Here is a 26,248-nt window from a genome sequence, read left to right on the forward strand (position 1 = left end):
TTGTTGTACGTTATTTATAAATTTTACTTTTGTTATAATACACTGATTTGTATCTATATACAAATTTTGTATGTATGTTACCATTAAAAGTATATTTTTCTTACACCTAAATATACTCTGTTACAAATATATTTTCACACCTAGAAAATGTCTGTATGAACACATTAAACCAACTATTTTACTTTCACTTCTGCATAGTTTTTTAATTACTAAAATTGTTAGCTCAAAAAACACTTCGAATAAAAAATATATTACACAATATACTAATCAATGATGTATCATCACAATAGTGTATGACCACTATGGAGAAAACTTCGGCTCTGCCCTCGTCTTTTATGCAGAGAACCTTGCGTCCAACCTCCTCCACCATGGAGAGAACCTTGGCTCTTCCGTCCTCACTTGGGGAGATAAACCTTGCGCCAAACCTCCTCCACCTTCCTCCCTTGGGGAGATAACCTTGTGTCTAACCTTCTACACCATAGAGAGAACCTCGGCTCTGCCCTCCTCATGTGTGAAGAGAACATGTTCACGTCTTTTTGTTATCTCAAAATGGCTTGCTCCGACAACCAATGAAAGTAAAAACCTTTTTCTAACGTGACAAAATTTTTTTGATAGTAACTAATGTTAAATTTCCCAATGTATTCGTGGAAGTGTCTTTGACACACCATGATGTAGCCTCTATCTTTGTAACACCTCAACCACCACTTTCCTTAGTGAGCCCATGTCTACTCTCAATCCATAGGCTCACCTTCCTAAGTGGGCCCTACATCTATTCCTGGCTCGTGGACCCACCCATATTTGATGGCTGGTTTGTTACGTCTGGGAGGCTTTAAAAACTTGTTTATCGATCCTACAAATCAACAAATGATCTTTTCCTGTGTTTTGTCCTCACTCTTACAGTTCCAATAATCACTTCAAGGAAGGTCACCCATCATGAAGTTTTCTCAGGACCCTTGACCGAAAAAATAAGTGCATTTTGGTGACATATGTAGCCAAATCAATTATTTTAAACCTTTCCGCAAACCAAGGTGTCACAGTCTTTGAGCTCTTATGGATCTATCAACAACGATTTATGTTTTTTCAAACTTTTTCAAACTATCTATCTATTTGTTGTAAGCTTGTGTTTGATTAGTTTATTTTATCCATCCATTAGGTTGATGAGCTTTTACTCGTTATCTCTCTTAAGGATTGAATGAATAATGGTAACAATTATGTTTGCAAAATAAGGAAGGTTTTATGACCAACCAATCAAGGTTAAGAAATTAGAAGAAAATTAATTTGACATAATTAAAGAAACAATAGAAAATTATAAGCACGGTAATATATGACTTCCAAATAATTCAATGATGAAAATATAAATTATTTTAAATCAACAAATGATTTTTTCCTGTGTTTTGTCCTCACTCGTACAGTTCCGACAATCACTTTCAGGAAGGCCACCCATCATGAAATTTTCTCAGGATCCTTGACCAAAAAAATAAGTGCATTTTGGTGACCTATGTAGCCAAAATCAATTCTTTAAAATCTTTCCGCAAACCAAGATGTCACAGTCTTTGAGCTCCTATGGATCTATCAATAACGATTTATGTTTTTCCAATCTATCTATCTATTTGTTGTAAGCTTGTGTTTGATTAGTCTATTTTATCCATCGATTAGGTTGATGAGCTTTTACTCGTTATCTCTCTTTGGGATTGAATGAATAATGGTAATAATTATGTTTGCAAAATAAGGAAGGTTTATGACCAACCAATCAAGGTTAAAAAATTAGAAGAAAATTAATTTGACATAATTAAAGAAACAATAGAAAATTATAAGCATGGTAATATATGAATCCTAAATAATTCAATGATGAAAATATAAATTATTTTAAATCAACAAATGATCTTTTCCTGTGTTTTGTCCTCACTCGTACAGTTCCGACAATCACTTTCAGGAAGTTCACCCATCATGAAATTTTCTCAGGACCCTTGACCGAAAAAATAAGTGCATTTTGGTGACATATGTAGCCAAAATCAACTCTTTTAAACATTTCCGCAAACCAGGGTGTCACAGTCTTTGAGCTCCTATGGATCTATCAACAACGATTTATGTTTTTCCAATCTATCTATCTATTTGTTGTAATGGTAACAATTATGTTTGCAAAATAAGGAAGGTTAATGAACTTTTACTCATTATCTCTCTTTGGGATTGAATGAATAATGGTAACAATTATGTTTGCAAAATAAGGAAGAGTTTATAACCAACCAATCAAGGTTAAGAAATTAGAAGAAAATTAATTTGATATAATTAAAGAAACAATAGAAAATTATAATCACGGTAATATATGAATTCCAAATAATTCAATGATGAAAATATAAATTAAAAAAAATAATCTAAAAGTACTACAATAAACTTTAAAATACAATATTAAGAAAAGTAGACACATATATTAATTTTTTTTTGGTCAACATATTAATCTTACTTATTCCCAACTGAAAAAGGAGAAAGTAGGAGAAAATTTTGGTTTAAAAAAAAAAAATTTACCTTCCCATTAAAAAAAAAATCTCAATTAAAAAAAGTTGAAAGTAGTGTTTTTGAATAACTTAAAACTAAAAATAATTAAATAATATTTTAATTTAAAATTTTATGAGATATACATAAAATAATCTTCTTATAATTATTTGATAAAACTTTGTATTTTTATAAATTTTGTAATCTTTGATAATTATCTTTTTATATTATTAATATTTTTTAAACAAAATATTTTATTTTTGTTGTAATCAAATTCTTTTTATTAAAGGGGCATTCTCAAAAATGCCCCTTTTTCCATATCCCTTTTTAAAAATACCCCTTCATGTTGACCATTTTTAAAAATACCCCTCTTTATATACAAAATGACCAAATTACCATTTTTGAGTGACAGCAAGAATGTACAGTCATCAAAATCAAAAATATTTTCCCGCCAAAAATAAAAATATTTTCCCGCTAAAAACTTTTCCCGCCAAAATCAAAAATTTTTTCCGTCAAAAAAAAATTTTCCTGCCAAAATCGAAAAATTTTCCCGCCAAAAATATTGAAATTTATACCTCATAAAAACATTGTAAACACTTTTAAAAACCTTTGTAAACGCTTTTAAAAACCTTGTAAATGCTTTAAAAAAGCTTTTAAAAGCGTTTACAAGGTATTTAAAAACCTTTTAAAACTCTTTTAAAAACCTTATAAGGTTTTTAAAAATCTTGTAACTGCTTTTACAATGTTTTTAAAAACCATTTGAAATTTTTTTTAAAAACTTTTTAAAAATCTTTTAAAAACCTTTTAAAAACCTGTGTTTAAAAAACCTTTTAAATCTTTTTAAAAAATCTTGTAAAAGCCTTTACAAGGTGTTTATAAGATTTTTATAAGGTAGAAACCTTTAAAACCTTTTAAAAACCTTGTAAATTTATTTTGGCGGGAAATTTTTTTTTCGAAATTTTTTTTGACAAAAATTTGTTTGGCGGGAAATTTTTTTTCGAAAAAATTTTGGCGGGAAAATATGTCGGAAATTTTTTTGGCGGAAAAATTTTGTTTTTATTTTTATTGATTAAAATATTTTTCATCTAAGGGTAAAATGGTCATTAAAATTAAAAGAGGGCAAAAATAAAATTGGCCAAAAAAGGGGGTATTTTTGAAAAGGATAATACCAAAAAAGGTATTTTTAACAAATTCTCTTTATTAAATATTAACTTTTACACATATCAAAATCTGAGATTGATAACTTGATACATGTCAAAATCCTGTTAATGACTAACTTTCAAAACCCAAATTTATATAATAAGATATTTTATTTTTAAGGTTTTCTCTTATAAAATATTACAAATTAATATCTGAAAATTAAGGATTTTAAGGTTAAAACCTTACATTAACAAGAAAAACTCCAATAAAAGAACACAATAACATAAGCATAACAAGATTCAAATACAATACGTTACAAAAATTTAAGAAAAGAACACATTAACTTAAGCATTACACTACAACAATAATCCCTTTCTCAACAAACTCGAACTCATCATCTACAATATTCAAAAGAGTATTTGTTAGATTCATCACCTACATATACAATATGCAAATAAAATGTAGAATTCTTACCAATTTCTTGAAAACCCTGAACCCAATTCCTTGCACATATCAAAGCTTGCACATTAGTAGGTAAAAGACAACTCCTATATTTGTTAACCAGTCTATGTGTGATATGCTAACAAGAGGGGTTATTGATTTGGAGCTTATAAATACGAATGATGAGTATCGCCCATCATTACCGGTTCAGCTTTTCAGTCTCGACTCTATTGAGAGTTTGGAAATTAGAGGATTCTCTATCGATAATTTTCCTCCAAGACTCTTCTCTTGCCCTCAGTCTGATACTTTAGTCATTAGATTGCCTCGAAAGCTTTGAGGACAATTCGTATAACATCTATGAAATAACATGTCCAGCTTGTTCCGGTGTCTTCTGGACAACATAAACACGTTTGCTATATATATCTTCCCATTAAAATTGAAATTAGTATGTATACTTATTTGAAATTGTGTACCAGGTTTGTATATGTATTTATTATATATATATATATTCACAAAAACTAATTAAAAATACCAATACGTGGAGAAAACATACAATTAATATAAAAAAAACAAGGGAGATTCTCAAAAATAGCACCAAATTAAGTTTTTGTTTCAAACTGAGCATAATATTTCTAAAATTCCAAAAATAGCACTAATTAATTTTCTAAAATAAAATCCTAAATTCAAAATACTAAATCGTATCCCTCAAAACTATAACCTAAATATGAAATTGAGAACCCAAACATAAAAAAAATAAATTCTAAAAATTAATTTTAAATAATTTAATGTGTTAATTAGTGCTATTTTTGGAAATTTATGGGATGTGTGCTATAGTTGTCCATAAAACTTGGTTTGGTGCTATTTTAGAGTATTTCTCAAAAAACTATACTCTTTCGTAAGAAGGACTTATCACAAACGTGTTTATGTTGGTTCTCAAAAAGCTACCAAAAGCACCACAAGATTTTGGGTTTATCAAGTTTGTACAAAAACATAAGCTCATTTTTGTAAGAAGATGCAATAGACATATGCGTGCGTGATACATTAGGGGTATAAGTTGATATCACTAACTATTAACTATATTGACAATGTCTTTTCACAACCTATAGAAGTGTTTCTCGCAGAATTTGAAGCTCCACCATATAGTAAGACATTGTTATTTATTTATTTATTTTTTTAATAATTAAAGTTGATACTATACTAGTTCAAATTTCCTAAGCGAACTAAACAAATTGACATCGATTGCCATGTATTTCATAATATCATTAAATATCAACTCATCTCAACAACACATATGTTCATGCTACAAATCATTTGGCCTACAACTCTAGCATGTTCGAGTTGTGAGTATCTAATGCCTAATGTGTACAGTATTAGTATAGATAGTGTTTATCTATATTTTGTATTTATCATGTAAAGATAACTTCAAATATCTGTGGGTTAGGATCTTAGCTTAGCAATCCTAACAATCTGTTGTATAAATATGTGATCTCTATGTTCAATAATCATCATCAGTTATCACATTCTATATGGTATCAGAGCCCGGTCCGCACATACTCAACAAAATCCACAATTGGTCCGGCCCAATAGTTGGCCTGCCGATTCATGCCCAAACATACCGAGATTGATGCTTAAAGAAGCCATCATTTCGAGGAGGCGGATTAGGGATACAATATCTCACATTGGAAGTTGAATAGGATCTTAAGTAGTATATATAAGATATGGGCCTCTCCACTCATTGCCAATTAGTTTTGAGTTCGAAGCCCACTATCTAATATGGTATCTAATTGGTTTTTTGTAGACCATTATACAAGGTATACATGGCTATATCCTCTCAAAACCAAGTCTCAAGTTGCTCATATCTTCCTCGTTTTCAAGTCCCTTGTGGAAAACCGATTCAACACCAAGATTGTTACTCTCTTCTCTGATAATGGAGGTGAGTACATTGCTATGCGACAATTTCTTGCCAGTCATGGGATCTCTCATCTAACTAGTCCACCACACACTCCGGAACACAATGGAATAGCAGAACGAAAGCATCGTCATATTGTCGAAACAGGGCTCTCTCTGCTCACTCACGCTCAACTACCACATTCCTACTGGACTTACTCTTTTGCGGCAGCAGTATATCTCATAAACCGTCTCACTACCCCGAATCTTGCTGACAACACCCCTTATCAACTCCTGTTTCGTCATACACCGAACTACTCCAAGCTGCGAACCTTCGGATGTCTCTGCTACCCTTGGATCAAGCCATACGGTCACAACAAGTTCGATCCCAAGTCGAAACCGTGTGTCTTTTTGGGCTACTCCCCTACACAGAGTGCATATCTATGTCTTGATGTTGATAACTCTCATGTCTACATATCTCGTCATGTCCATTTTGTTGAATCGGTATTTCCCTTCTCTCGTCTCTTAGCTCAAACACAATCTTCTTCCCCAAACACTACTTCCTCTGATTCCGTCACTGCTTCTCTTGTTCCAATATTTCCTCAAACACCCATCCTGGCCACTCTCCCGTGTTCTGCTTCTTCGCCTGAGGCTTCTACGGTACAAGAGTCTGACTCTAATGTTATTACTGAAACAGAGGAAGTGACTGTTCCAGCTGATTCTGTTTCACCATCAGTGCCAGTGACTAACACTCACCCCATGGTCACCCGAGCTAAGAACAACATCACGAAACCAAGTACTAAGTACGGTCTACACACGGTTCTTCAAGAACTGGAGCCTGCAAATCTCACACAAGCCTTGCAAGACAAGAAATGGCGGGGGTCTATGAGCAAGGAATATGATGCTTTTATCCGCAATAATACCTTTGATTTAGTTGATCGATCTCTTGCTACTAACATTGTTGGAAATAAATAGGTGTATAGGATCAAACGCAAGCCTGATGGTTTGGTGGAAAATTACAAATCTTGTCTCGTGGCAAAAGGCTTTCATCAACGTCTGGGTCTCGACTTTCAGGAAACATTCAGTCCGGTTATTAAACATGCCACTATACGACTTGTTCTTGGTACTGTTGTTGCTTCTAACTGGCCTCTTCAACAACTTGATGTTAACAACGCCTTCCTGCAAGGCCCACTTGAAGAAGAAGTCTACATGCTCCAACCTCCTGGGTTCGTTGATAAAGATCATCCCAATCATGTCTGTCGACTCAACAAAGCGGTGTATTGCCTAAAGCAGGCGCCTCGTGCGTGGTACACTGCCCTCAAAGATTTTCTGGTGAGTCTTGGCTTCGTCAAGTCTCTTGCTGATGAATCTCTCTTCGTTCTTCACTCCGGCAACTCCTTCGTCTACATGCTTATATATGTCGATGATATTCTTATCACGGATACAACTCTCTCTGCTATCACACGAGTGATTGATCTTCTCGCTGACAAGTTCTCCCTCAAAGATTTGGGTGAGCTCTCTTACTTCCTTGGCATGGAAGTGTATCGCACAAGTGAGGGTCTTCATCTTACGCAGACCAAGTATATTACGGATCTTCTTCGCAAAACTAAAATGGCTGATGCAAAGCATGTTGCTACTCCAATGTCGTCTGGTAAGGTTCTTACTCTCTCTTCTGGTGACATTCTTCCTGACCCCTCCATGTATCGCGCCATGGTTGGTAGTCTTCAATACTTTGGTCTGACTCGGCCTGACATTGCCTTTGCTGTCAACCGTTTGTCTCAGTATATGCATCAGCCACGCACTCTTCACTGGGAGGCAGTCAAACGTGTTTTGCGATATCTTGCAGGCACAGCGAACATGGGTCTCTTCTTCTCCGCTAAGTCTCCTCGCAATCTTCATGCGTTCTCTGATGCTGACTGGGCCGGGAATCGTGATGACTACACTTCTACGGGTGCTTACATTACTTACTTAGGACGACAGCCCATTTCCTGGTCCTCAAAGAAGCAGACCGGCGTTGCTCGCTCCTCGACAGAAGCAGAGTATCGTGCTCTTACCGCCGCTGCTTCTGAGGTTAAATGGCTTACATCCCTCATGAAAGAGCTTGGTCTTCAGTCTACTGATGTTCCTATTATCTACTGTGATAACATTGGGGCTATCTATCTCTCGGCGAATCCGGTATTTCATTCTTGCATGAAGCATCTCGCATTGGACTATCACTTCGTTCGGGAACAAGTTCAAGGCAAGCATCTTCGTGTTGCTCACATCTGCTCCGCTGATCAGCTCGCCGATGCTCTCACAAAGCCTCGACCTCGTACTAGATTCTTGGAGCTTTCAGACAAGATTGGACTCTGTCGCCGACGTCCATCTTGAGGGGGCATATTAGTATAGATAGTGTTTATCTATATTTTGTATTTATCATGTAAAGATAAATTCAAATATCTGTGGGTTATGATCTTAGCTTAGCAATCCTAACAATCTGTTGTATAAACATGTGATCTCTATGTTCAATAATCATCATCAGTTATCACATTCTATATACAGTCGCAATTTACAGGCACCAATTTAAGTGAAAGTATTATTAGTTTTGTATATATATCTTAGTTTTAGATATACATATATTTGTGATAAGTACAAATATATTCTCGGGATAAACATGTATGTCTATTTGGTAGGAACAAACATGTGAATCAGTAAAAAAGAACAAGTTATTGTTCACAAACTATTTACTCTATAGCATTCCAATTTTACCCAAATGGCCAATCACGAATCTAATTAGTGGCGATCGAACACCAAGTTAGAACCTAATTCAATACGAATTTAATTATAACCCCATAGGTATCTTCATATTAACATAAATATCAAAAAAAAAAAAAAACATTACAAAAAAAAAAAATCAAACTTTAGTAACAACCGGAGCTACAAACCTCTCCGGTGAAGGATCTTCACTACTACTACAACCGCCGTCATCAAAATTAAGACTATAGTTTTTAAGATCATAAGTGAAATCAACATCTCTCCTCATCTTCTTCCTGCTGTTACTGAAACTTCTTATAAAGTTTTTCCACTTCGGCCCCGCGATTTTCTCAGAAATCTCTTTTAGCCCCTTAAGTTTCCCACTCCCCCACCTCCCCCCTCTTTCTTCTTGCAAAGAGCCACCACCGCTCCATCCACTGCTCCGACTGCGATGCTCGAGACGCGCCTCCTCGTCGTCTCCTCCTCTTCGCCGCCGCCACCGGACTACACAGAGTTTACGAAAATACCCACATCCGCAAAAAGCCGCCGGTTCATCGTAATCATCTGAGAGTAGATTCTCTCTATCAGTGGCCATGGTGATGATTACAACAAAACAAAACAGAGAGTGTGTTGTGTTCTGTAAAAAAAAAGAAGAAAATATCAGAGAGATAGAGTTGTTGTTATTATATATATAGATGGTGATAATTATGACACGTGGCGTAATGACCGTTGGGTGATTGTAGTGATGGAGTATGTAATTGGACTGTGATGAGAATGGTGTGACGGTGATGTGAGAGGAGCGAGGATTTTATTTTATTTTATTCGCTGGCTAATTGTGAAAGACAGCTGTGAAGGCGGGGGCGAAACGGTTGCTTTCCTTTTTTTTTTTGTTTATTTTATTTTTTTGTCTTTAAGGATAATATTTTTTTTTTTTGTTGATAAATATTAAATACTATTGAGTAAAATACTCAAAAGAAAAAAAAAAAGATTGCGTTATCAGAAAAAGTGAAAGTTGTATACAATTATTATTTTATGAAGAAGATAAGTGAATGCGATATTTTTTTCAAAACTGTGTAAACTTAGATATTTTGTATTATAAGTTATGTTAATTTTCTTTTAACTTTTTGAAATAATTCTTTTATTTTTTTTTAGTTTTTTTCTATATTTTATATGATTCATTGAATTATGAAAATTTCGGTGCGACTATCATTTTAATATATAGAAAGAACAAAATATTGACCAGAAATAAATCTAAAAACGATTAATTACTAAAATAGTTGTAGAGTAATTTTGGAATAGACTTCTGGAATTCCATTCAACATATTTAAATCACGTAAGGTAATAATATTTTTTGCAGATTTTCACCCGTATTAACCATTTAAAAAAACACTTTTTTTACTTGACAAAAAAAAACACCTGTTGTTTATATTATGAAATTAATAATTCAGTAAACTATACATATGTTAGATCCAATAAACACCCTGCATTTACAATAATATATTGATTAATTTTAGGTTATGACTTGATTTAATTCTAGTAAACTTGATTAATCATCTAATAATATTACATCGTAGTCTATTAGGGCATCTCCAACCCACCTCTTTTTTTTTTTTTTTTTTTTTTTTGATCAAAGAAGTGTTATCATTCCATTAGATAGAAAATAACATACAAGGCCAGGATTGTTTGGGGTACAACAGAGGATAAGCTAAAACAAAACATAAAGCAATACAAGTACAAGGATATATAGGAGCATTGGAGGATAAGAGCTTGAGAGCTATGAGCCATATGCTAGAAAGCAGCATGGAACCTGTGAGATCAAGACCAACCGATGCAGACTCCTTGAACAAGTCAAAGGAGTAGGGAGCCACTGTCTTGCAGATTTGAAGACTTGACGGAAAAGAGGATGGCAAAGCTGTGTTGCCAAAGGGTCGAGCATGGGAGCTGATACTCTGATAACCGGTTACTACAGGTGTAGTTGATGGTCCAAGGTTGATAGGGGGAACTTGGAGAGGTTGTGGTAACTCCTCCTTGGAGAGAGGGTCATAATGCCACTAGTCTTCAAGGAATTATGCAAGGACTTCATAAAGTAGTTGAGTTGCGGTTTAAAGATCTTTGGAATATGGTGAGGTATAGGTAGAGAGTCGGTGAAGCATCGGTAACCCCCACTCCATAGAGTTGGGATCATAATGCCAAGCTGCACCAAACAAACTCCAATAGCGGGATCATCCCTAGTGTACGCGATTAAAGAGGTTTTCAAAAGACTCTTGAGCCAAACTAGTAACAGTGGTGGTTTAATGTTCAGAAGCTGTCTTCGGACTAATGAAACAACTAAACTAACCAAGGTTTGCTTAGGGTGGGACAGAGTAGAGTTTCGACCAAACCCGGGTACACACTGGTCTCGACACAAATGGGTTTCCATCAACCTAGAGAGTTCAGATGTTCTGTTACCGAGATGGACTCGACTTGATCCAACATACACCATCAGAACTAACAGGATTGAACGGACTATGTCTTTCACGAAATGGGGTCGGAATTGGTACCAGTTCAGGGATGTACCATAGTTTAACCTAAGTAAACTATCTTCCAGGGTTTGAGTATAAGAATGGGGAATAAACCTGGGAAAGAGGATTACCGAGAGAGAAGCAGAGGCCACCAAGGAAGGGGATTTCTTCGTCAAAAGGTTCACCGGTGCCGGCGTCAATACAGAGCTTCCGTCCCACTGCAGCCAAGCAAAGTACTTGGTGAGAGGATTTGGATCCAAGGAGCGGTAAGATGTGGAATTTGACGGCTTAAAGGGATGGTGAGATAGACGGAGACCGAGCCTAGGGGGACCCTGGAGGATCTCTCGATCAATACCAAAGCGGTGAGGGCTCGATGTAAAGGATTCACTGAGGGGAGTAGCCAGATGCGGAGGTGGAGGGGATGGTTGAAGCTGAAGCAGCGGCGGAGATGAGATCTGAACTCTCAGCATATCTCCGGGAGGACTGAAACGGAAAACAAGTGAACTACAAAGGACGAGGAAGCACATGAGGTGAAGAAACCAAGTCCCAGCGACGCCGATCAGGTTCGGCGCCGCCGAGAGAGCGGATCTCGGTGGTTGTGCCAGAGAGAAAAAGGGGCTAGGGCGAACTCACAAAGACTCAGCTTGTGCAAAAGCCTCCAATCCACCTCTATATTTGCTTTTTAACTTTATTTTAGAGTAAAATCTACTCCAACCCATCTCTATTTCTACCTCTATAATAGAGATTTCTAGTTTTTCCTCTATATATAGAGGAACTCTATTTTTTCCTCTATAATAGAGTTGAACTTTTTTATTTATAAAATGGTTCTTGAACTTTTAACATTTTTATATTTATGATCAAAATAAATAAAATATATATTTAAATAGTTTAATAATAATTTAATGAAGTATATTAATAGGATAATTGATTATAAAATTAAAAGAAAATTTATATAAAATCTTATTAAATATAAATAACTTAAATATATTAGCTTTTATTCATGCCATAACATTATTTTTAATACAACAAAAACTAATTATTTAATATTCTGGTAAATTACTTCCGGATCCACCAATAACATTATTTTTATATGATGCAATGTATTTCTTTTAATAAATGTGATATTTAAATAATATTTATGAATGTTAAAATTTTAAATAATATCATAATTTTATGAAAGTTTTACAAATACTAAAATAAATGGGTCAGTTTGTAACTTTTATTAGTAAAAGGTATTAATAGTAAAATAAAAAAGGAATCTCTACAGAATATTCTTTTTTAGAGGAAAAAATAGAGGTATCCATTGGAGCAAAAGTTACCTCTATTATAGAGTTCCTCTATTTTAGAGGTAAAAATAGGGAAAACTATTGGAGATGGTCTTATACTGGTTTATAAATTTTGTCTTTTCCTGAAAATTATATAACTAGGAAAGTAAACAACGAAAGCAATAGTAAATTCAATATTCCAATAGCTAATAACAGTGATAATAAAGTAAGATAAGTAAAAGTGTTTATGTAAGACAAAAAAAACATTAGAGGCCGTTGGCAGGCTGGCAAATGATGATTAGCCGTTGGGTTAAGTGTAGATTTGCTAAACCACACCAAACCACCTCACAATATTAATAAAAGGCTGTCCATGTTGTTGCCTAAACTTATTTCATTATTATAACGATGACTCAGTGATCACCCCACTAATCATTGTATATGTTTTTGTCCTAATCACCATAACATAGATTGCATTATGGAAAGTTTTTGTTTAAATAAGCTCGATCCAATCTAGAGTAGTACGTAAAAATCTTCCTATCTCACATGTAGCACTACTGCACTAGATATGGATTCAAACAAAACTTGACTAAACTGTCCTGAGAAAAGAACTTAAGAGGTTTTAGTCAAACAAATGTTCAGAAATATTACTAAGCTTATAGATGGAGCCTTTATATATATTTATATACCAAACATTGTCTGTGTGTTACAAATTTTACATGTTCATTCTGGCCAGAAATATGTATATAGTTATGTATACTCTTTTTTAATTTACCAAAGAAATAGGATATTCAAGCCAGAATCCTCCATCAAATCATTTTTACTCTTAAAAATTCCAGAAACAACTATAAGAGACATAACGCAACATGATAATGAACTTTCAGATTTTTAAATAGTTGCTCTGATTAGTATCACTAATTAAGGTTGTTTGCATACGAACCGCCCCTATGATCACCAATCAACAGATCGTTTAGAGATAATGGTTGGACATCTTGGTTGGAAAAGATGGTTAAATCTTATTTTTAGTGGTTGCAAACAGTGGCGGATGTAGGAAGTTATTTTGTATGGGCACAAATCTGATATAACTAATAATATTAATTTTATATTATAAAAGTATTGAATAAATATATACAATTTAGATAATATTGAATCTTTAATACATTTTAAGATTTGAAATAAAAAAATGAACCAAAATTTTTGAAAGTATTGTTTATATTAGTTTATAATAATATTTATTTACATATGTTAGATATATATTTCAATTTGTTAAAATGAAAAATATAGCCGCAATTATAAAATTCACTATAAAATATAATATATTTAAATTTAATTATCTATCTAACCATATTACACAAATGGAAAATCTAAAAATAATAAAATAACTACAAAAAGATATATTTTTTAATGTTACTAATTTTACTGACATTTTTTTCAATAAGATATTGCAATGAATAATTAGGAATTAAATTTGTTAGAAGTCAAGCTGGAGAAAGAAAATAAAATAGAACTAAAGCATATAGTTTTAATTTGGGAAAAATTTTAAAAGTGAAATAAGGGAAAAGAATCTGGTAGTAAAAAATAGTAGTACAGTAAAACCTCTATAAATTAATAATGTTAGGACCAAGATATTTTATTAATTTATAGCGATATTAATTTATCTATAAATTAATAATAATTATTTTATAGTGTAAATTAATAATTATTAACTTATAGATATATTTTTAATTGTTTAAATTTTTTAAAATTATGAATTGAGAAAATTTAGCAAAATAAGATTAGAATTTGGGATATTGTATTTTTTTGGTTTTGGAATTGAATTTAAAATATTTAGAAAATATTATTAAAAATAAATTACAAATACTATAAACAAATTTACTTATACACATGACATATATATATATATATTCAAATTTATGAATAAGAATATCAAATGTCGTATTTTAATAGCCTATCAAACTATCAAAATGTAAATGGTGCATATTTAGAAATTGAAAACATCAAAACGTTTTAGCTAATTTTATGAAATGTTACAAAATATTTTATATCATTTTAGTTTGAAGATACAACATAACAATTGTAATTTAAATATGAGGTTTAGGAGAAACATACTTTATTATATCAGTATATTACATTATTATTAATTTATGATATTATTGGGACCATATTTTACATAGGGATTTCAAAAAAATATTATCTTATTATCTTATCAAATTTTGTTATTTTTACATTGGCCCAACTTGAGACTAGCAAAATTTATTAATTTATAGTGTTTATTAATTTATTGAGGTTTTACTGTACTAAGGACTCGAATTGTTGTCCAAGGATAAGACATGAGGGAGTCAATTGCCAACTGAACTAGAAGATCCATTGATTTAATACTACTAACTAATATATAAAAGGTAGTATGGGGCACGTGCTCCACCTCCTCTTAAGGTAGATCCGCCCTTGGTTGCAAACACCAACTCACTATGTGAAACTAACATTTGGTGAGGTTTAAAAGTTACAAAGCTTTTCGTTTGGTATTTTTTTTTTTTGGCGTTGGATTCTTTTAGTTTTATCTGATAAAATAAAGAAAAATAGTGAATATAATCTGATTTTACTTATACTTTTCAGAAATTTTTTTCAACCTTTTTTTTAATAAAAAAACATTATTAAGAAGAAATATCACCGAAAATTTTCTCTATTTATCTTATATATGTGTGCTTCTTACAAACTGCTAATATGTTACAGGCTGATGGAAGATAAATATGTAAGTTACAACGCTAATGATAAAAGTAGTTTTTTTCATTATAAAAGTTCTCATTCAACTATATTAATATTTCTTATTATGAATTAGATAATGATTTCATTTTCTTATAGTTTTTAGAATTTGTAGTATAAATTACATTTTTATAATTTATTACAATTTTTAAAAATAATTTATGATATTTTAGTATTATAATCTATTATCATAATGACAAAATTAATTATTTAGCATTTTAACATTTTTTTCTAACTATGTTTATATTTCATATTATGAATTAAATAATACTTTATTACTCTAATTTTTTATTTTCCAACTAAACTAATTTAATTTTTTACTAATTATAATTTATACTATTCAACCGCTACAATGTTACCAATCAAACTAAATACTCAACCGCTCTCTTTAACCGCACCATCTTTTCCCTCCGCTATCTTTAATTGTTGTCTTTTTAACCGTTTTCTCTACAACCACTCATAATTTTCTAACCGCCTCGTTTAAACGTGGTAACCAATCAGAAGCAATGTTAAAAATTTATAGAGAGTGACTTTAATAAGATCAACTTAATGTTTATGCAATGAGTAAAGATATATGAGCAGACTAAAAGAAAAGATAAGTTAAAAAGGGCGATTTTTAAATAAGGAAAGTGCGACTCCAAAGGCGATTTTAGGGTTTGCTAAGTGTCCCTCACGCTAGGATTTGTGTGACGGCCACCGCCGGTGTGCCTTCATGTCGGAGGTGGATCCCCCTCAGGGGGACGAGTCTTCTTCGCAAAACAAGCAACAGTCTTATGCAGTGGTAGTGAATAAGCGTCCATCGCTTAAGAAGCATGATTATGAAGTTAGTTTGGTTGATGGTGTTCCAACGATTGTGGTTCCTGATGTGGTGCTTCAGGGTTCGGTTCCCCTGTGGGATGACTTTCTGGTGGGTCGGTTTCCTTCAGCGGCTCCACACGTTGCTAAAATTCATGTAATAGTCAATAAGATCTGGCCTCTTGGTGATAATTCTGTCCGTATTGATGTTTATGAGAATTCTGCAACCTCTGTCTGGTTTCGCATTCGTAATGAGGTTACAAGGCGGAGAGTTTTACGACGAGGAATGTGGAATATTGTGGGAGTACCTATGATGCTGGCCAAATGGTCCTCCCTTCCAGAAGATGCGCAGCCAGTGATTTCCTCGATGCCCTTATGGGTTACTCTGAAGAATGTTCCTCACTCACTTTTTTCCTGGGAGGGTCTTGGTTTTTTTACCAGTCCAATAGGTACTCCTATACGGTTGCACCCGGACAATGAGCTCTGTAGTAAGTTCGGTGAGGCTAAGGTATTTGTGGAAGTCAATCTCACACAAACCTTGCCTTCCACATTTCGTTTTCAATTGACAAAAGAAGAGGATGTTAGTTTAAGCGGAACAAGAGTGAAGAATTGTGAGTTTAGTATGGTAAGAGTAAATTGTTGAGAGAGTAGGGAAGAGATAAGGTTGAAAAAAGAGAATAATGAAGAAAAGAGATTCTATTAGAATAGTAGTATTACAATGTCGGCTAGAAGCCTTACATAGAAAATAAGAATAGGGCTACACCCTTTACAAGCTTGATAACGACACAAAGAGAGAGAGAGGGCGATTCCCTATAGTGATAGTGACATCTCGAGGTTTCCCTTAAGGAAACATGTGACTCCAATGGCTACAAGATGCCTTCTCGATCCTTCTCTTCTCTTGGGCCTTTGTAGAGGAGAAACTCGGCCTCTTATTCATGTCTTGGTGATCGGGCTCATGGACTTGTACGGACGGTCCAACTCGTAACCGTACGGACGATTGTATGGACAAGACCGATTACACTCGACGTTATCTTGCTCAATACTCCCCCTCAAGCTTAGCCAAGTGAAACGGCTAAGCTTGGAACCCGTAAAGGATCACCTCATTAAAAACCTCAACATAGAAAACCACGTGGGAAAAAACCATGTTACGGAAAAGAGTATGATCCCTACGGATTAGAGGAGTTTCTCATGGGTGTGTGGGATCTATTAGTCCAAGCTTGCTGGAGATGTATTCGCAAATTTGAGGACTAGTAGCCTTTGTGAAGATGTCCGCCAATTGGTCTTTGCTTGGCGTGTAACAAGGTAAGACTACACCTTCCTCGATCTTTTCTCGCACTTTATGACAATCTACCTCGATATGCTTAGTTCTTTCATGGAAGACCGAGTTGGTTGCTATGTGTATTGCCGCCTTATTGTCACAATGCATAGTGATTGGTTGATCAGACTCCACTCCAAGATCCTTGAGGAGGCCTTTGAGCCATGTGAGCTCGTTGGTTAGCTTCTTCATAGCCCTATATTCCGACTCGGTACTTGATTGAGATACAAATTTCTGTTTCTTCGACTTCCAGGTTACTAGATTCCCTCCAATGACCGTACAATACCCTGTCATGGATCTCCTATCGATTGTATCACCCGCGTAGTCCGCGTCACAGTAGCCGACAAGTTCCGTGTTGTTGTTCTTTCCCATCCAAATGCCTCGCCCTGGACTACTCTTCAGATAACATAGGATTCGCTCGAGTGTTTGCCAGTCAAAGTTCGTTGGAGCCTTCATGTGTTGACTGACTTGGTTCACCGCATAGCATATGTCTGGTCTCGTGATCGTGAAATAGATAAGCTTGCCCACCAGCCTACGGTAGCGTCCACATCTTCATATGGCTCGTGCGACTTGTTAACTGGAGCACCGGGTGTTGGCTTCTCCCCCTTTCGCTTGACCTGGTAACCTTCTTCAAGTGGCGTCGACACCGGTTTGGCTCCCATCTTACCTGTCTCATGTAAAAGGTCAAGGGTATACTTCCTTTGAGAAAGAAACAATCCCTCCAGAGAGCGAGAGATTTCTATCCCAAGGAAGTATTTAAGTGCACCTAAATCCTTAATATCAAAGGTAGAGTTAAGAAGAGCCTTAGTGGCACAAATACCCTCCTTATCATCACCGGTGATAGTGATGTTGTTGACATAGACGAGAACTACGACTCGGCCACCGTTGGTGCGGAGAGTAAACAGCGTATGATCAGCCTCAGAGCGCTTGAAACCATTTGTGCGTAGTGTAGAGCTGAGCTTGTGGTACCACGCCCTTGGAGATTGCTTGAGACCATAGATCGCCTTGTGGAGCCGGAGAACCTTACCCGGAGCAACAATGTGTTCTAAACCCGGTGGAGGATGCATGTAGACTTCCTCGGTCAGCTCCCCCTGAAAAAGGCGTTCTTGACGTCCATTTGACAGAGCTCCCAAGAGAGGTTAGTGGCCAAGGACAAGACGACCCAGACTGATGTGATCACGGGTTCGACCCCTTGACCAAGACGCCCGAGACGTCCCGGACGGCTCCGAGACGCATGACCGAGAAGCATCGGACACGGACAGAACGCCTATCTCGAACGCGGCCAAGGCACCGGCGACCCTCCCAGGAGCCTCAACGCGACCAAGGGAGCTCCAGCAAGGCGACCAAACGAAGAATCAACTTGGAGGAGCAAAACATTTCACCTCTTGAGTACTTCAAGGCCAAGCTTCAACCTACGGACAAAGGACCCGAGGTTAGCATCACCACTTAGGCACATTGAGCCGCGACCAGCTTTGGGAAGCTTGAATTGAGTGTCTTCACCATCACGCCAGTGTGAAGACATCCCTAAGCCATTAGAAGGAGCTGTACTCTTTTTCCTACTTTGGGTTTGTCCCAATGGGTTTACCAAAGAGGTTTTAACGAGGCAGCAAACTCTAGTGCATCTCCACTTTGATCCCACTTGGCTCATGACTTGGAAACACTTATTGACATGCTTAGGAGCCAAGGAAGTGAAGATCCTATCCACGTTCAGCCAATGACGTGGCCACCCTATCCCCTTCCCTTCTTTTCTTTTGAATTTCTTCTAGATCCCTCTATGACCGTTAGATTGGTCTTTGCTTTGCTTTATCTTTGCTTTTGCTTTTTGGCCATGTGTATGGTTTAGATCATGGCCACGTCCCTAGGGTTTTTAGAGTCTCCTTATGTAAGCCTCACTATATAAAGGCATCAACCCTCATTGTAAAAAAATCAGACTTGAAAGGAATTAAATTTCACAAGAGAGAATCTTGTTCTTGTCTCACCTCTCTCCTTAGTCCAAGTCCGGGACTTGACTACCGAGAAACCCTAGCCGATCTCGAACCGGGTTCGACATCGACTAGTTGACCGTATCACGGGCCGAGCCATCTCCCGTGTGTCGTCGCATCAAACCACCTTCGTGTCCATCTCTACCGTATCACGTCCGGTTCCTACCGCTCGTTGTACTTTCGCTTCGACTCCACCTCCCTTATCGCATCACCGAGAATCCTTACCGCATCACCAAGGATTCTTACCGCCGCGTTGCCGAGAGCCGTTCCCGCAGTTTACCTTCAAACTCCGGGAATCGATTTCCGCATCGTCCGTACCGCGACCGAGACTGCTCGACCGAAGCCGAGACCAAAGGCCGGATCTCTCGATCCGCTCGTTCGTTTCAGCTCATCTCTCGCATCCACCGTTTGTTTCCTTACTGGATTCAAATCTCCGAGCTTTGTCCGAGGAAAGCCTCATCTAAATTCCTCGGCTCGAGAGAGTTTCGTTCCGTCCGTCCGCAGCGACCGTCCGTCCGTGCGACTCGGTAGACGACCGCGTCCGACGGTCACATCAGCTTGGTATCAGAGCTTCAAAAGCTCCTACAAGGTTGTGTCGATCTAAAACTCTTCTCTTTTGTATAAAGCTTGAATCTTTAGGTTGTTAGTTTCGTTTTATGTTTTAGGTTGTTAGATTCCATCTCGTTTCTAGCTTTGTTCTTAGTTGTTCTTTCTAGTTTGTTCTTGCTGTTCTTGTTTGTGTTCTTGAGTCGTTTGTGCTAGATCTTTTAAAGGTAGAGTTGCTTTTGTTTTGTTGTTATAGGGTGCTAGATTCGTTTGTGCTTTGCTTTAGTTGTGTTTTGGTGTTTTTAACCTTGTCGCTTGGTAAATATAAAGGTGAAAGACATTTGGTTTCTACCACTTGCTCTTTCCTCTTTAATTTTTGGCCAAGCCTCTTGAAATTCAAACTGGTCAAAACCGTGTTGAATTTCTTGTGTGGTTTAGGATTAGTTTCTTTTTGTATGGTGAGAGCTTAGCCACCTCTAAAGTGCTTTTGGTCAAGACCACAAAAATGTGGACGTGGATAGCTCCCTATGCACCTTGTGGTCCATGGGTGAGTTGTCACCTTGGCTTTTAGTAACTTGCTTTTACTTTTGCTTTTGGCTTTAGTAGATAACTTTGTTTGTCTTGCATAATATTCCTTTCGTTTGCATCATCTTGTTAGTTTGTTCCATTTCGTCATTTGGTTTAATTTGTTGCATTTGTGGCATTGTTCTTCAATTATCTAGGTTGATAGCTTGTATTTGCATCATTGTTCATCCTTGTTTGCATCTAGATCGAATTTTTGCTAGAGTTTTGTTTAGGATTTGTGTTTTTCCTTTAGTCATAAAGCATTTCTTGTCTTTTTGTGCTTTTTCTTTTGCTTTTTGCTTTCCTCTTTGCTTTTGTTTTGGTCTTAGGATTTAAATTTGTTGTGCTGGCATCAATCATTGGTGACAACACAAATATCTTTGTGGTCCTTTTGAGCGTTTGACACTCACACACTCGAAATTTGATTTGTCTTGCGAGGATAACTTCAAAACCGCGTAGAGGAGGTACACGTCACCACGTACGGACCAAGCCGCGTCAACAGCCGAGAATCGATTGGGTCTTGTAGTTGCATCAACGAACAGCCTCCGACCATCGCTGGCCGTTCTGCCTTGCCACCGTCAACCGACTTCCGACAGCCGTCCGTACCATCGACCGCACCTCGCTCCAAAGCCGTCACCAAGATCGCGAACAACTTGCAATGCTTGATCCTACACTAATCTAGCATGGAGTTTGTTGAAAGCGAATCCGGAGCGGAATCGTGGTGTGATGAAGAACTTGGCCTGGAACCGGATCAAGAGGCCACCGGCGACGAATATAGGTCCGAAGAGGACTATGGCGAGGAGTTAGATCACGGAGAGCTCGAACGTGGATCGCCAGCCTGTTATTGGCCGTCCTTATCACGAGCTACCCGCGTTGAAGAACCAAGGGCGAGCCTATATGAAGACTCCGATAGTGATGACTGGGTCGCGTACACCAAGAAGCCGAGGCACCGATCCATAAGAAGAAATGAGCCTATTCCCAAGCCACCCAGCACAACAGACGCGCTGATCTCGCTCCAACACACGCTTCGAGATCTCAACGATAGACTCGACCGGATTGAATCAACGACAATTGGTCAACGGGTCGAGAGAAGCTCGAGTGATCACCGAGGTCGTAACCGAGGCATCCCTACCTGGTCTCCAAGTGCTCCCACGCGAAGACAGACTCCACGGCACGAATACTATGAACCATTGCCTACACCGGCCTCGCGATCAAGGCGTCAATCGGCCTATGTGGAGCAGCCGAGCAGGACGTATGCGCGCTCATCTCAATACCGTGCACCAGTTCCTATGCCGGCCCCGCGAACAAGTCATAACTCGACCCCTGTCGAGAGGTCAAGGACTTATGCGCCTCTAGTGCAGTTCTGCGAGCCGCCAGCACGGTACAAGGAACCGTTCCAAGAAGAAGGCAGCGCTGCAACCATATCAAGGAGTCATGTGCCGCCAGTTCAGCACCGTGAACTGCCCACACTGTGCAAGGAACCGGCCAAAGGAGGAGTTCGAGCAGAGGACAAGCCAAATTTGATAGCGCCAAGAACGAGTATCGAACATCACGCAGACCAAGACCAACTTGACGCTCAGTCACCACCTTCGGGGAAAGACGTGGAGCAAGAGTCCTCTTTCGGGAAGCGTGATAACTCGCTGGGCGAGGCCAAAGAAGAGTCAGGACGTGTGTTCAACGCCATAACCGACGAGTGCTTGATAATGCAGAGTTTCAAGCAAGCTGAGCCACCGAAGATGGCCACTGAAAGGTCTGTCCATCCAGTGATATTATTGACTACTACAAGTAGTACGCTCCAGCTGGGAGTCGCCAAGACCGAGCCATCTCTCTCCACTTTTAGCGCCAAGACCTTTACCGCACAAGGTCATATGGCGATGCATTTGATCAACTTTGGTGCGGACCAAAACTATGTGTGGCATCCTGGAGAGCGTCTACAACCTACCGCGGCCTACGAAGGGATCAAAACACCGTTCACCGCTAGCCTTATCAGGGGAGTCCTATCCTTTACCCTTAAGGCTCTACTATTTTTCTTTGATCCCGGTATTAAGCCGCGAATGAACTTGTGATGCTACTGATTTGGGCCTACTTATGTTGGATCAGGTGAAAAGCAAAGTTTTGAGGTCAAAACTTCTAGAAGAGGGAGGGAATAATGTGATCACGGGTTCGACCCCTTGACCAAGACGCCCGAGACGTCCCGGACGGCTCCGAGACGCATGACCGAGAAGCATCGGACACGGACAGAACGCCTATCTCGAACGCGGCCAAGGCACCGGCGACCCTCCCAGGAGCCTCAACGCAACCAAGGGAGCTCCAGCAAGGCGACCAAACGAAGAATCAACTTGGAGGAGCAAAACATTTCACCTCTTGAGTACTTCAAGGCCAAGCTTCAACCTACGGACAAAGGACCCGAGGTTAGCATCACCACTTAGGCACATTGAGCCGCGACCAGCTTTGGGAAGCTTGAATTGAGTGTCTTCACCATCACGCCAGTGTGAAGACATCCCTAAGCCATTAGAAGGAGCTGTACTCTTTTTCCTACTTTGGGTTTGTCCCAATGGGTTTACCAAAGAGGTTTTAACGAGGCAGCAAACTCTAGTGCATCTCCACTTTGATCCCACTTGGCTCATGACTTGGAAACACTTATTGACATGCTTAGGAGCCAAGGAAGTGAAGATCCTATCCACGTTCAGCCAATGACGTGGCCACCCTATCCCCTTCCCTTCTTTTCTTTTGAATTTCTTCTAGATCCCTCTATGACCGTTAGATTGGTCTTTGCTTTGCTTTATCTTTGCTTTTGCTTTTTGGCCATGTGTATGGTTTAGATCATGGCCACGTCCCTAGGGTTTTTAGAGTCTCCTTATGTAAGCCTCACTATATAAAGGCATCAACCCTCATTGTAAAAAAATCAGACTTGAAAGGAATTAAATTTCACAAGAGAGAATCTTGTTCTTGTCTCACCTCTCTCCTTAGTCCAAGTCCGGGACTTGACTACCGAGAAACCCTAGCCGATCTCGAACCGGGTTCGACATCGACTAGTTGACCGTATCACGGGCCGAGCCATCTCCCGTGTGTCGTCGCATCAAACCACCTTCGCGTCCATCTCTACCGTATCACGTCCGGTTCCTACCGCTCGTTGTACTTTCGCTTCGACTCCACCTCCCTTATCGCATCACCGAGAATCCTTACCGCATCACCAAGGACTCTTACCGCCGCGTTGCCGAGAGCCGTTCCCGCAGTTTACCTTCAAACTCCGGGAATCGATTTCCGCATCGTCCATACCGCGACCGAGACTGCTCGACCGAAGCCGAGACCAAAGGCCGGATCTCTCGATCCGTTCGTTCGTTTCAGCTCATCTCTCGCATCCACCGTTTGTTTCCTTACTGGATTCAAATCTCCGAGCTTTGTCCGAGGAAAGCCTCATCTAAATTCCTCGGCTCGAGAGAGTTTCGTTCCGTCCGTCCGCAGCGACCGTCTGTCCGTGCGACTCGGTAGACGACCGCGTCCGGCGGTCACATCACAGACTGTGTGGAGTTTGGCAACCGGAGCAAAGGTATCCGTATAGTCAAGCCCATAGGTTTGAGTGAAGCCGCGTGCCACCAAGCGGGCTTTGTAGCGCTCTACTTCTCCAGTGCTAAGGTATTTAATAGTGAACATCCACTTGGAGCTGACAGCCTTTTTACCTTTAGGGAGATCGGCCTCGTCCCAAGTTCGATTCCGGATCATAGCCGCCATTTCATCGTCCACCGCATCAAGCCACTCCTTATATTTCTTAGCTTCCTCGTAGGTTTGAGGGACAGCGTGATCCGAGGAAATAAGGTCAAGCAAACACACTGCCTGAATAGGGTGGGCGACATCCTGATTGTTGTAGTAGACTCATTGATTCTTTAACCTTTCACTACGCCACGGTTGTTTTAAACGTTCACTGCGCCGAAGTGGTGGTGGAGATGTTGATGGTGTGGGCTGGCTTGTCTCAGCTGTACTATCGTCAGGTGGTAGATCAGGAGGTGTAGTCAAGGCTCCTTCGGATTTTGTCTCTCTTGGCTCTTGAATAGTTTCCTCAGAACGGGGAGGAGAAGCATCATGAGTTCCCTGAGGTTTCGATAATATTGTAGGCCCATCGGATGGTGGTTTTGGTAGAGATTCCTTGGGTATGGTGGTTTGGTGACACCAAAATGATCGAGGAGGAACCGAAGGTTTGTTGCGCGATCAGTAGTTGAATGTGAGAGGTCTTTGAGACTATTCCAGTCCTTCGTCTCATAGTAACCTTGATCCTCCATGAACTTGACGTCTCGAGACACATACATGCGGCTGTTGACTAGATCATAGCACTTGTAGCCCTTTTGTGTAGTGGAATAGCCAATAAACACACTCTTGGTACTCTTTGCATCGAGTTTGCTCCTCTGTTCTCCTGGAATTAAGACAAAACACACACAGCCAAATACTCGTAAATGGTCTAATGAAGGTTTAGTCTTAGTAAGAACTTCAAATGGAGTTAAGTCGCTTAGGATTTTTGTTGGCGATCTATTGATAAGGTAGGAGGCTGTCATGACCGCGTCTCCCCAAAACCTCTTTGGTACATTTATATGGAACATCATCGACCTAGCCACTTCCATAAGATGCATGTTCTTCCTTTCCGCCACACCGTTTTGTTGAGGAGTGTACGGACAGCTCGTTTGTTGAAGAATACCGTGCCTAGATAAATGTTCTTTGAGCTTGTGACTTGTGTATTCTCCTCCATTATCAGACCTAAGTACTTTGATCTTGGCATTAAAATGATTAGTAACATAGGTTTGGAAATTTATGAAAGCATCATACACACGATCTTTAGAGGGCAACAACGTTAACCAAGTATACTTTGACTTCTCATCAATAAATGTCACAAAATATTTGTTGTTATCTGTAGACAAGCATGGTGATGTCGAAACATCCGAATGAACTAAGTCAAAACAGTTTTCATAAATAGTAGAGGATTTAGGAAACACAGTTCTACAATGTTTTCCAAGAATACACCACTCACAACTAGAACTATTAAAAGAAACATTAGGCAACAACAACTCAAGAGCACGAGAGTGGGGATGGCCTAGCCTAGCATGCCACAGTGCATTATTATTATTAGACGAGAGACAAGAGGTAAAAGAGATTGAATTAGAGGGACTTTGTGAAGTCTTCTCTAAGATATAAAGATCTCCGGTTCCATTCCCTTCCCCAAGTATCTTTCCGGTCTTAATATCCTGAAAATGAACGCTATTAGGACCAAAAACAGTATAGCAATTCAAATCATTAGTTGCTTTCTTTACCGATAGGAGATTAGAGGTAAATGTTGGCATGTAAAACGCTTTAGAGTTTTGTTCAAACAATTTCAAGTTACCAACACCTTTCACAAGAATTCTATCTCCATTAGCAATAACAACATTACCTAGAGCCGGTTGTATATTGTCTAATAGACTCGGGTTGCTAATCATATGGTGAGAAGCCCCCGAATCATTGACAAGCATTTTACTAGGTTTAGAAGCAAAGAAGGTGGTACCGAAATCTTAGAGTGCGGCGATGGAATTAATGAGAGCCTCCAAGTCAGACTTCCTCACGAAGTCTCCGTAGGATGCGGCCATAGCCATCGTCTCTTTCTGGTTCACCGTTCCAGGTGCTTGACCACTTGTACCTTCATGTGATAGGTTCGCCTTAAACTTAGCCGGCTTGAGATGTGGGTGAAGGATCCAACACTTGTCCTTCACGTGACCTTTCTTCTTACAGTGGTCACATACCACAGTCTTCCTCTCATCCGGCCTGTATACTCCCTTGTTAGCTGTAACCAGCTCGCCCTTTCCACTAAAG

The 26,248-nt window shown here is 38.4% G+C and overlaps 2 protein-coding genes and 1 pseudogene across 2 annotated transcripts; 1 reads left to right on the plus strand and 2 right to left on the minus strand.

Annotated features, from left to right (window-relative positions):
* Nucleotides 1-3,269: 3,269 nt before the first annotated feature.
* On the plus strand, nt 3,270-23,350 carry LOC147918949 (uncharacterized). Its single transcript, XM_087506644.1, has 3 exons — nt 3,270-3,304; nt 18,482-20,093; nt 20,650-23,350. The coding sequence occupies exon 3, from the start codon at nt 21,100-21,102 to the stop codon at nt 22,480-22,482; it is 1,383 nt and encodes a 460-aa protein (XP_087362770.1). The 5' UTR covers nt 3,270-3,304; nt 18,482-20,093; nt 20,650-21,099; the 3' UTR covers nt 22,483-23,350.
* Nucleotides 5,604-5,712, minus strand: LOC109131288 (uncharacterized; annotated as a pseudogene).
* Nucleotides 8,775-9,360, minus strand: LOC104771001 (uncharacterized). The gene has a single exon (XM_010495470.2). It carries the CDS (start codon nt 9,284-9,286, stop codon nt 8,852-8,854), a length of 435 nt encoding a protein of 144 aa, XP_010493772.1. The 5' UTR covers nt 9,287-9,360; the 3' UTR covers nt 8,775-8,851.
* Nucleotides 23,351-26,248: the final 2,898 nt, after the last annotated feature.

Source organism: Camelina sativa, chromosome 20, assembly GCF_030686135.1.
Source record: "Camelina sativa cultivar CO46 ecotype springtype chromosome 20, ASM3068613v1".
In the NCBI taxonomy this organism is placed as follows: domain Eukaryota; kingdom Viridiplantae; phylum Streptophyta; class Magnoliopsida; order Brassicales; family Brassicaceae; genus Camelina; species Camelina sativa.

Bases quoted from the DNA above. Each gene is read 5' to 3' on its own strand.
- LOC104771001 (XM_010495470.2), bottom strand. From the start codon at position 9,286: ATGGCCACTGATAGAGAGAATCTACTCTCAGATGATTACGATGAACCG.
- LOC147918949 (XM_087506644.1), top strand. From the start codon at position 21,100: ATGGAGTTTGTTGAAAGCGAATCCGGAGCGGAATCGTGGTGTGATGAA.